Raw genomic sequence first — 12,794 nt, 5'->3', positions numbered from 1 at the left:
TCTTGATAACAAATAATTCCCCATTGTACGGTAAACAGAAAGAATGAAACTTGAAAAAGATAGGTGAAAGAATGAATCAATGCTGTAATTACCACTTCAACTCTAAAAGGGAACCAAAATGTTCACTTGGGGCAAAAAGTTAAGGATTAACTCCACATTGTATTCCCCGTACTACTTTTTTTGAATATTTTGCACCCTAAACTCTTAATTTTGGACACTTTATGCTCTAAACTCTCTATTTGTCCTATTTAAGTTTAAGTCCAATTAATAATAAAGTTAGCAAAATTAACAGTATAAAAGATCACACATATCAATGCCAATGTGTCAAAAGTGATTAAAAAGAGTAAACAGATCGCAACTAGAAAAAATAATACGTTGTCATTAATTTGCACCGTCTTTTATCTCTTTAATTTTATTATCAATATTAATTATTAAGTGGGGGAAACTTTTAATCAGTTTGTTTTAATTGCCATCCCTTTGTCCTTTTGACCACTTTCAATACATTGTCATTAATTTTTGTGATCCTCTATTTCATTAATTTTATGAACTTTATTATTAATTGGACTTAAATAGAACAATCTTGAGATTTTAGAGTCTAAACTATATAAAATTGCGAGTTTATGGTACAAAGTGTTTAAAGGTTTATGATATAAAGCGGAAAAATAGTACAAGTTCTGGGTTGCAAAGTGGAGCTTAACCAAAATTTAAATAGACGTCTTTTTTAATGCTTATGCTCCACATTAGCAAGCAATTTATTTGAAATTGAAAACGAAACTGATGTGAAAATATGGTGAATAAATCAAAAAACATGATACGAAAAACTAAAGTGTCAGTTTCAGTTGCTTGCTCAATTTCAAACAAGTTGCTTTAATTTAATTTAATTTGTTAAGAACGACCCTTAGTAAATGCAAACACAAGAGTTTTTTTCCCAGCTGGTATTGGCGACCAATAACATGAAATAATGAAACACACCACGCCTTTATAGCATTTTCCAGTTATTACCCAAAAAAAATGCATGTGCTAGTGTTTTGGGGATTTTTTTTTTTTTTTTTTTTTTTTAGTTTTTGGATGTGGGGCTACAAAACGACTTTGAAAAGCCTATATCTGTATGGTGACATCCATCAAGGCGCGTGTGTGCATGTACACATTTCAAGATATAAGCATTTGAAAATAGAGTTAATTTTGTATATACTGGTAATATATATACCCTATCACGGTTGGAAAAATGATAAATGAGCAAAATTTGAATATTAAATTTAAATTTAATTGAGTTATCATACATCCAATAATGATGGTGCATACATTGTCAGTGTATAGAATATCAACTCTTAAAAACAATAGTGTCTTTAGAAAAGAAGGAAATCCAAAGTTGGCCAAACACAAAGTGGGATCATAAAACCATAATAGGGCAAAATGATTTTGGATTTTTTAAGTAATTTTACTTTTAGGAAAACTTGTATTGATTTTGATTCCAAATTTAAAAAATACTAAATTGATTATTTACAGAACTAAATTTGGAATTGATTGATGAATTCAGTTGGAACAAAAATTAAGAACACTCAATTCTTTCAGTTTCTATTACAACATTGCAAAATATGTATTTAGGCTTATTCTTAAGTTTTCAAATTTTAAGGCCATTATGCCTAATAAACATCTTCTAATTCAACAAACCACATATCCAAACTGTAAATATAGTAACAAGTAGTCATTCTTTCAAACTATTATGATTTTCTTTGCTTAAATTATATCTTATAATGATTTTCAATATAAAATGGTGTTTGGTGGACACTTTTTAAGATAGATTTCAAGTGTTTTGTTTTTGGAGAAGTAAATTTAACTGGAAAAGAGAGAGAGAGGGGGATGGGTTGAATGGTTTGGGAGAAGAGAGTGTAAGTGAAAATTTTCGGATTCGACCTCTCCCACTTACATTAAAAAAAAATGAAAAAGTATCAAAATACAAAGGTGTCAATAAATGTAAGCTTGTATCTTCAAGTGACAACTTGAGTGCAAATTACGTTTTACTAAATAGTGCCAAAAAGTGGCTTTTTAGAAAAAATCCATAAACTAATTAGAAACAAGTAGATTATTGAGGGTATCTAATTTTCACCAGAGACAAGTCATTAAGTGTAGTTTCATGTTGTCAATGTTGCTACAGTACAATATATGTCTCCTTCGACTCTTCTCATTTCTGCACAAGAAAGACTTTTCTCCTTGAAATAACAATTTGATCACTTTCAAATTTTGTAGGGTTTTATAACAAACACAAAATATATAATAATTCATAGATGCAATACACACACGTGCACATACAAGTATAAAACTCTCTTAATCGTTACCAAAACTTTATTCGTCAGTACTTTTCATCACATGAGATTTAAAGAAACGCATGAGTGTTTAAAAATTGGAGGCTAAATAAACCTGAAATTTATAGATAAAGAGATAGAATAGGTATAGATTTAATATATATATATGTGTGTGTATGTATGTTTGCATCCATGCATATATATAGGATCTGTCCAACCAATACTCATTAAGTAATCCTTAACATGTGTAGTTCAAGTGCTAACTTTTTTAAAAAAAAGTAAAGTTAATTAAGGAAATTGTATAAATGCAATGGAGGATAATAATTCACATGATAAATTAGGTGTGTTGACGAGTCTTATTGAGCATCCAATTTAAAAAAAAAAAAAAGGCCTTGGGAAAATATTCTTTTACAATAGCCAGCAACTTTCAAAGTCACAACTTTCTTATTTTCCCAGTTCAAGTACAAAGAGAAGGTTTACAATTCACACAAGAGAACACAAAAAGCTTCTTATTCTTTTCATGAAGAAACTAGACCACCTCATCCTCGTCTGGCTTATTGCAGAGAAACTTAAACACTAGGACCCAATTTCTCGAAACCAAATATTTGGGCCATAAAGAAAATGCATAACACAGTGAAATCTTTTGAACTTGATCATGGACAATTAGGATTTCTCCCAGGTCCTCCATAGAAAATGTAATCTCCCCAGTAAGAGCTCTTTCCAAGTGTTATATTGTAGCAATTTGGTTGCTGAGCGATGGCGACTGGGTTACTGAGGGGACTTAAATAGTCAGATTCAACCACTACTTGAAGATTCTTCATATAACTTGCCCCTTCAAACCCTTCTTCGGGAGGGTGGCCACTGCCCATTTGTGTAGTAGTGTGTTGCCCATCTGACTCTGAGTCAAAAACTATTCCACCCCATAAAATCGTTGAAGCACTGTTTGCTAGGTTTGGAAGCAAGGAAGTTGGCCAGTAACCAAGTGTTTCTTTGCCAACTTGTAGCCACCAAACATCTTGAGATGCATCCTAGCAAATTACAACAAATTTCAACCCAAAATTTTGGTTAAGCTAATAGAAAGTTATAAACTGTTTAGACTTCATGTGCACAAGTGAATCTAGATTTTACTTACATGTAAGTATCTTTGGTCATCTATTGAGTACAAATAAGTTTCTATAGACTGAAAATTTATTTGAATGATCTTAAACATTGGTAGATGCAGTAAGTTTAAAAGTTGCAAACACATGTAAAACTCTCTCAATCAATATTTTTGTCATTTGGAATTTTAAATAATCATGAGTGTCTGAAAATCAAGCAGCAAAAATGCCTAAAATATGAGTCTAAAAATTTAGTGGCTAAGCTTGTGCAACATTCCTATTTTGCTAGTAGATAATTTGGTTCAGGGCGATCAATTTGAGTCGTACTACCTTCAAAACAAATACATCGATGTCAAATTGGTCGCCATGGTAGATGGATAGAGGGGAGATGGCGCCTCCGAGTGCAATTTTATTGGTGATTTGGATAAACCCTGAACATAGCAAGTCGTAGCATCCCTTGAACCGGTTCTGCAGAAAATAAAGATACACTATCATTTTGAAGCTGCTTTATTTGGAAAATCTGATTCTTTGGAAGCTGCTTTATTTGGGAAATCTGATTCTGTGGAAATGCTTGGGTACTTACCCACCAGAAGGTGAAAAGCCTTGTTCTATTATCATTATATAACGATGGGTTGACCTGTTACCTCCAAACAAAACAACAAAAGGAACAAAAAAAAAAAAAAAAGCTGATAATAAGGGTGTGATTCAAAAGAATTGTCATTAATTTATTGTTTATGAATAAAAACTTAAGCTATGATTGAATGATAAAAACTCACTTGCCAACCCACTTCAATGTCGCTCAGGTTTGATAAAGAAGAACCCCTTGAAATCGAGAGCAGAGAAGTGGTCAATTCATTAGATTGTTGAACTAGAGGTCCCCAAATATTTATGGTTGCCTTTGCTCCATAATATTCTCCTTCGACAAGTGCAGCTGCAAGCTAAAGAAACCCAAAAGGACAAGTAACAAGACATCAATAAGGTGATTGCAAAGACAGCAGAATAACAAATTGTTACGCTAAGAAAAAAAAACTGGTCTCTTTAATTGCCATAATCTAGCTATCGGGTGAAGTTGATAGAGCTAAACTTATTTTTTCTCTTCAATGTCAGAGAGTTTCATATCTACCTAGCTATGTTCATGACGTTTGACAAATTGGAGATTCTTAACTATGGTAATATAGTACTGTTTCATTATTGCTTTGCACCATGAAAAGTGAAGTAATTTTGAATTTCGAATGGTTTTGGGTAAAAAATACGCCTGATGTTTTAAGCATCTATAGCAATAATCAATCAAAATGCAGATCAAAATTGTCTCAAACAAAAAAACACGTAAAACATACGATTATTACACAGTTCCTTCATAGAAAATTAGTAGTATATTTCTGAACGATATTAGCTAATGGATTCAATGACTAGATATTTTAAACAATGAAACTGATATATATATATATATATATATATATATATATATATATATATATATATATATATATATATATATATTTGTTAGCCAGTACCTGCAGTTTCGGTCTGCCTTCTTGTCTAATTTGTTTTGGATGACGTGCTACAGTACTGTGAAGATTTCTGTGGATCGAGCTTGCGGTCAATACGTCCACTTCTTTTGTCCTTCTGATGGGAATGGTTTCCTCTGGGCAGCTTCCGCTCAATTGCCATAACTGAGCAATTGGTAAATTCTTGCTGTTGGACAATTTGTTTGCAGGCAGCCCTTCTAGGCTAAATTTCGGCCTCGTCTGCCAAAATCATTGAAGCAAATTCATCCGAATGCTTGGGCAGGAATTCATTCAAAGGGGATGAATTCAGGATGTGAAACCTTGTCCATATTTCCTCATATGTAATTTTTTACAACAATAAGTCTAGAGACACAACATGTTAAAAAGACAGTTTTGTTTCCTATGTCTCTTGCCTTTATTTACTTCTCTGTAATGGTGAAAAATCAAGTGCCACACACAAGCTGCAAACCTGAATAACATGATTTCTAAGCAAGGGATTATCAAATGCTGGTTGACGAGAGATATGCACGCAATCGATCACATCACCATCTTCGCTCTGCCAACAAAAAATACCATGCATTAATCATCAAGAAATTTGCGACTCTCACAAAAGTACAAGACATGATTTGGCCGCACAATTAAAGGGTTTTTGCACAAAAATGTACCTTAATGGATTTGACAGGAGTCTTGCTCAATCTCGAGGCATCCGAAAATGATACTATCAAGAGTATCATGAAACAATAGAATCCCTTCAAGTCCATCTTTCCAATTCTAAACAACAAATAACTGCTCCTAATTTAGAGCTGTGCATGCATTAATGTAGTTAACTAGATGTATTTATAGGGCTTTCCCAATAATGAATATGCTATGTATTAATTAAATCTAGCATTAACTTCACAGCTATATATCTTGATTGTATGCACCCTTTTGGATCTGTCGATTGTGTGTATAAACTACAATCCAAGAAACTAATCCCAAGCCTTGGATTAATCGGAGAAACAAAGTATGTTGTCGTAATGCTTGGCGAAGAACAAGGATGTGAGAGTACCGAAGTTTTTACTGAAAGATTTTTGTTTTTCCCTCTTTCTGATAACATCGTATTCAAACGAAGTTGTTGGTACTAAAGCTCACAGCCTGTTTTTATCCAATATTTTTACACAAAACAAGACAAAAATAAATAAATAAATAAATAAAGCACTTAATTTTTTCTATTCTTGAACCAAAAAAATCTTTTTTCGTAATTTATGTTTGTAAGTAAAAGGATCAGCTTATCTTGATTGAAAACTTAAACGCCAACCTGAATGAAAGGAACCTCCCAAAATCCAAAACTGGGACGCGCAAAATTCATTGTATTGCTCAACTTGGAGTCGCACAAGTTCACGAATTTGCCACATAATACTTCTGTTACCAAATCTGCTGGAGACTCAAGTACTCCAAAAGGAGTAGCAAAGAAAAGAGACAATTAGGTAAACCAAAACCCAAGAGAAAGATGTACAAGTAAGATAAGAACAGAAAATTGTTTCTTCCAAAATGGCCTTGAAACCTTAATTTTTGTCTCAAAATCAGACCCCATAAGTTCAATTTTGGTATTTCACCCTCTTAAGTTTTCCACTCTCCAAATGTATTAAGAGAGCTCACATGCCTGTCTCACGGTGCACCTGTATACCTAGTCTATAACAGAAAAAAATTTTGAACATAGATCTCACATCTTTGTCTCAGGTGATCTATTACAGGAAGATCAATTTTTAATCAACTTCAAAAGGCCAATTTCGAGTTAGATGACTAAATGCGTCCGTCACAGATGACAGGACAAAGATTCAATCCAGGTAGCTCTTAATACATCTTCTTGTTTCCTCTTCTCATTGGAATGGTTCCTTCGGGCACCTCCTATGCAATTGCCACAACTGGGAAATTGGTTGCACGTTATGCCTATAGTGGATCTTTATTTTGGAAAGTTTGTTCATAATGGATAGCCTTTTTGGTGTTCATCAAAATCCACAAACCTCACCTACTGTTCAGCAAAAAGAATAGGAGAAAACCATTGGAACATGGGATTTGGATCTCATTAGTTGAACACATGAATGCGTGCTCCTTTCTTTGAAAAAAAAAAAGGGAAGAAAAAGAAAAAATTTGTATTTGTGCGACATTAGCATTTCTATTGTTGAGGCTCTATATCCTGAATGCATCCTTGCTACATTTGACACGATCCCAAGTTCCAACTACTTTATCTTTCCTTTTTCTTTTTCATTTTTTATTTTAGAAAACATGACGTAAACAACGGCATGCCTAAATGGCATGGTCCTTGGGTAAAGAATGATCAAATATTTAGATAGACACAATCAATATCTATTGGCATATTAAATCAAGGTTCAAAATTAGAAATTTTATATTATTATTTAACAATATTTTAGTCAAGTTAAGGTTTTAGTAATTCTATTTGAATCCAATTATGGTAGTTTTATTATGTAGGAATTAATATTTTATTAAAAAAACTTTTATGGTTGTAAGACCTGTTAACCAAGTTATTCCCTTTATAAATAGGGAGTCTTATTACTGTTATCAATTGAAAAAAAATGAAATTTGATAGTCTTGTTATTATGGTGTATCATTAATATATTATTATTGATATTATTTCTCTTCTTCCACACATATCTGTATGTGTATAAATTGCCAAATATGTATGTAAATTGCATCCCCATATATATTGAATTTTATGAAATTTATCTCCTACAGTTTTTTAGTGAAATTGTTGGATTTCTACAAGGGATAATATCAGAAACCTCCCCTGAGGTTTCTTGAAATATCACTAAGCTCCCCCCATATTTTGAAAATCTCTCTTACCACCCCTCAAGTGATTGTGGGGTCAGAAGTCACTAGTTGACTTCATCAGTTGCCAACAATACCCTTGTTTGTGCTGTTACCTTATAAAAGGGAAAAAAATTTAAAGTAAAGAAATTAAAACAATTAAATATTTTACTCTTAAAGCTTTTTGTGGACATTTTGCTCTCAAACATTCAATTTATAATAAATATATAAACATTTTAAGTAAAATTCAAAAAGTGTTACAGTAATTTCTTACAAAAAAAAACTAGTAGGTTATCTAATTAACATAAATTAAATATTTTTTAAAAAATAAATATCCCATAAAGTACCAACTCTTTATGGTTTTTCTCTATTACATGAACCAAGTACCAGGTTTTTATGGGCATTTTATTCTGAATCATTTAATTTATGTTAAATACATAAATATTTGCAAATAAAATTCAAAAGCCATTACACAAATATTTTTACAGAAATAGCAGTAACCTCCCTTAAATATAAATGAAGTATTTGAAAGTAAAAAAAAAAAATTGTCCATAACATACCAGTTCTTTACAAGTTTCTTCCATTATATGAATAAAGTACTAGCTATTTATGAGTATTTTGCTTTGAATCATTTAATTTATATTAAATACATAAATGTTTATAAGTGAAATTCAAAAAGTGTTACACTAATATTATTACGAAAGGGAAACTAGAAGGTTTTGTATTTAACATAAATTAAATATGTGAAAGTAAAAAAAGAAATTACCTACTTTTTACTAGCTCTTTACGGGTTTCTTCTATTATATGAATAAAGTACTAGCTATTTATAGGAATTTTACTCGAAATCATATAATTTATGTTAAATACATAAATGTTTGTAAGTAAAATTTAAAAAGTGATATACTACTATTTTTACGAAAGGAAAACTAGTAGGTTTTGTATTTAACATAAATTAAATACGTGAAGGTAAAAAAAAAAAAAAAAAAGAAATTGCCCATAACATATCAGCTCTTTATGGGTTTCCTCTATTACACGAACAAAGTAATAGCTATTTATAAGCATTTTACTCTGAATCATTTAATTTATATTAAATATACAAATGGTTGTAAGTAAAATTCAAAAAGTATTACATTTAAATTTTTACGAAAGCGAAACTGGTAGGTTTTGTATTTAACATAAATTAATTATGTGAAAGTAATACTCGCAGGTAATTTAATTAGTGACTTAATTAAATGCATCCATTTCATAAACCCTAAAGCATGAGTTTAATTAGTTTAATTGTGTGAGTGTCCTAATTAAAGGATGAATTAGCCATTTCTTTGCCCAGTTACCTCTCCATCTGCGCAGCTATTTCAAGTAGTAGTTTCACCTTTTAAAGGAGAAACTAGAAGCACTCAACGTAGCCATTGTATGTCCAATGGTCATGCAACGGTGCTCATGCCAGAAAAATACTCTCGAATTCACATTTTCCACCTACTGCAACTTTCTTATGTCACTGTATCAGTCAACCTAAGGGTATGAAGGGAACTAAAATACTCTCCCTCCTCCAAAATGCATTTTCTATTGTTACTTTTGCTTAGAGGGGCTGACATTGTTAAGAAAATGTCAATTCAAAGGGTGGTAAGAGAGATTTTCAAAATGTGGGGGGAGCTTAGTGATATTTCAAGAAACCTCAGGGGAGGTTTCTGATATTATCCCTTTCTACAATAACGTTACCGTTTTTGGCTCAGCCATAGTTAGGACCAGAGCCAAGTAAAGATGACTATGGCATTTGCATGCCCTCTCTTACTTTGGCAAAAATTAACAAATAGGCTTGAAAGTTTTACAAATTCTTAAGTTTTTCTTATGACTACATCCCCTCAATTTTGAAAATTCTCTTCTCCTTTGGCATTGCTTTCGTATACTTAGAAAAATTTTCGTCGTCTTTAACATTGCTTCCTTAAGCAACCAATTTCTTCCCTATGTTACAATTCTTTTGCATCATGAAAATACTGAACTTGATGCTACTTGAATAAGAAATAATTCTAGGAGGTTAAAAACCAAAAACTCAAAGAAATAGTGCCAATTTTTCTTTATGCAAAAATGATGTTATGTGAGCGAAATTAAGGATATCCGGAGGCACATCTAATACAACTAAATAAATGGGATTTTTGGGCAGACACTAGATTAGTTTTTTAGGAACAATATTACCATCGAATATAACCAAAAGCAATTATATGTTATATCATCATTAGTGAATCCTTGACAACCTTATTTGCCTGTTCAGCTATATCGGAATATTATATTCTATCAATTTCAAAACTTATGTGATTATCATAATAGAGGACAATTATAAAGTCCTATTATATCTCAAACGATTATATAACTCCAACCAACAAAAACAAGATACAACAGTAATTTTATTTCAAACTCGAGACAACCAAAAAGAGTTTCATGTTTCTTTCAAGAAAGAAACATTTGTGCCTCTGTGTGTGGTTTTATGTGGAAAATCTCAAACAACATGACTTAAGAAGTTTTTGAAATCAAATAATGCAACAATGACAATATCATGAAAGCTCAAAACCTATGAATCTGTTCATGGACACTTAGGATTTCTCCCTGGTCCTCCATAGAAAATGAAATCTCCCCATGCATCATTGTTTCCGAGTGTTATATCATAGCAATTTGGTTGCTGAGCTATGGTTCTTGGGTAGTATAGGGGCCTCAGGTTTGATGAGTCATACACTACTTGTAGATTTTTCATGTAACTTGCACTCCCAAAACCGTCTTGGGGAAAATGACCGCTGCCCATTTGGGTTGTAGTTGCTTTCCCATCTGATCGAGAGTCCAAAACTTGGGTTGTACTATTGGCCATTCAATACTCAATAGTAGAAGCACTATCTGCTAGGTTGGTAAATAAAGAACGGGGCCAATAACCAATTCTAATGATCAAATGCTGGTTGCTGAGAGATATGCTCACAATCTATGACATCTCCATCTTGGCTCTGCGACACAAATACAATGGTCAAATAGTTTATTATTGAGACAACATAACCATAACTTTGAGTTACAGAAGGCAAAAGGGCTTACACTGAGATATTGTGATAAGTCACCTTAATAGACTTAACAGGTGTCTTGCTCAATTGGCTAAATCTCGAGGCTTCGCATGAAGCAATAATCATCAGTAACAAAATGCCAATGCACAAGACCTTGAATTCCATCTTCACGATGCTAAGATGCATATCCCGAATTCTTTCAACAGTTGATGGCTGCAATTCATGTCCTCACTACCGGTATTTATAAGGGTCTCCAAGTACTTTACCAGGGAGTTCTTTGATTTGCTAATTATCGTAGAACATTGAACCTCTAGGACTATTTCACAGCTCTTGTATATTGTAACCAACATTTTGAAAATATTAATTGAGTTTATTGAGTAAAAGCCAAGAAAATCCTCCGACTTCTTTGGGCTTATCGTAGAGTCTATCATTTCAGAGGAGAAATGATATGAAATTACTGGAGTAGATTAGGGAGAGGAAAGAAGAACAGTTTGTATTTGGAATACTTGTTTGGTACCCCTTTATCAAAAATCGCATTGGAACAAGCTGGTTTATCTTCATTCAGGCCACTAGTTTGATACAGGATTTTGGAAGCACCTTTCTGGAGCACTAGATAGTGCTATCAATGTGTTGACAAAAGGTACTAAGAATGATGCCAAAAGCCTAGAACCAACATTTCCCACAAAAACCAGAAATGGTATTAAAGAAGAGGAACAAGTCGTCACAATATTTTAGCATACTAAAACTCGTTAATTTGTTGGTGTAAAGTAGGATAAACATTTCCATAACAAGTTAATATGCAGGTTGTTGAAATCTTCTAAGCTATTTCCTGACCATATTCATGATTTGGGGTGCTCCTTCTTGGACTCTACATCTAGGCTAGATGAGGTCGTTAATTTCTTGACAAAGATTACTTTGGATGGTGCTAAAGGCCTAAAGGTAACGTGCATTTCCCACAATTGTTAATGTGTTAAGTAAAGTAGGATTAGAATTTCCATAAGAAAGTGATATCGGGTTTGTTAGAATCTTGTATTCCATTTATTGATCATAATCTTTAAATTTAGAGCCAGAAAATTGGATGTCTTAATGAGATTTTAAGGCCTACACTAATAATGAAAGTACCTCAAAGAAAAAGTTGTAGATCAAAATTATAGCAGCATCTTTGTGCAAGGAATTAGGCAATGGATTAACATACCTCAAACATAAAGAAAATGAAGATCAAATTAATTGTAGTCTCCAGGTTATGGAACTATGAGTCTATGACAATACTGGTTAATTTATTTCTAAATTTCCAGGTTCACTAGAAATGCCTTGTAATGTTAACAGAGACCTATGAACTCCGAAGTCATATTGTTAACAGGAGCAGGTTCAATTTCCAGCTCTTTTTCCTTTTATCTGTTTTTTTGGGTAACAACTTTATTAGTAATACTAAAATGATAATTACTACATTTTAGAGTGGATCTACTAGTAACGAGTGATAAAGAAAACATATACAATTATACATTATAACTTCCAAAGTTTGAGCAAGATCAAGTGTCACTTTTTTTTTTTCTTTTTTTGCGCCAAACTTAAATGCCAACCACTCATTCAATGCAATTTATACTAAAACAATTTTTTATTTTTATTTTAAAATAAAAAAAATTTTCTAGCAGGGGAAAAATGTGATTTTAAAAACGGAAAGGATGTAAAAGAATTAGAATTCAGAACCTCTAAATCATTAAAATTCCCTACCTATCAAAAAATAAAAAAAAAACTATGGAAAATGTGTACATGGGTTGTGGCCTTGTGGGTACTTGACAAATATTGCTTTGGTCCAATGCAAGACCGAAGACGTAAAAAAATTGAGTAGACCTAGCTTGGCCTCACAAGAGTAGACCAACTTTGGTTAGTTCCTTCAAATCAGAACAGGCCAACCTATGCTAGGCTTCCTCCGACAAATCCAATCGGTTAGACTCGTCTTCCCCCTAAACTAGACTAGAGTAAATTATTCAAATATTATCATTGCGATAAAAATAAATAAATAAATAGGCCACCCTTTGGGGTTGA

General features: G+C 32.5%; 1 protein-coding gene across 1 annotated transcript; it reads right to left on the bottom strand.

The window, feature by feature from the left end:
- Positions 1–2,681: 2,681 nt before the first annotated feature.
- Positions 2,682–5,715, bottom strand: LOC113724111 (protein neprosin-like). Its single transcript, XM_027247051.2, has 7 exons — positions 5,574–5,715; positions 5,378–5,464; positions 4,915–5,148; positions 4,177–4,338; positions 3,984–4,037; positions 3,731–3,868; positions 2,682–3,331 (listed from the first exon to the last, which is right to left on the bottom strand). Exons 1-7 carry the CDS (start codon positions 5,667–5,669, stop codon positions 2,957–2,959), a joined length of 1,146 nt encoding a protein of 381 aa, XP_027102852.2. The 5' UTR covers positions 5,670–5,715; the 3' UTR covers positions 2,682–2,956.
- Between the last annotated feature and the right edge of the window lie 7,079 nt (positions 5,716–12,794).

This window comes from Coffea arabica, chromosome 2e (genome assembly GCF_036785885.1).
Source record: "Coffea arabica cultivar ET-39 chromosome 2e, Coffea Arabica ET-39 HiFi, whole genome shotgun sequence".
In the NCBI taxonomy this organism is placed as follows: domain Eukaryota; kingdom Viridiplantae; phylum Streptophyta; class Magnoliopsida; order Gentianales; family Rubiaceae; genus Coffea; species Coffea arabica.
Note: the sequence above shows the minus strand (reverse complement) of the source record. Positions and strands in the feature narration are given on the sequence as shown.

Coding starts and splice junctions, on each gene's coding strand:
- LOC113724111 (XM_027247051.2), bottom strand. CDS start 5,669: ATGGACTTGAAGGGATTCTATTGTTTCATGATACTCTTGATAGTATCA. Junction 5,465..5,573: donor CTCCTGTCAAATCCATTAAG/GTACATTTTTGT, acceptor TTTTGTTGGCAG/AGCGAAGATGGTGATGTGAT. Junction 4,339..4,914: donor AAGGCAGACCGAAACTGCAG/GTACTGGCTAAC, acceptor GGGTTTCTTTAG/CTTGCAGCTGCACTTGTCGA.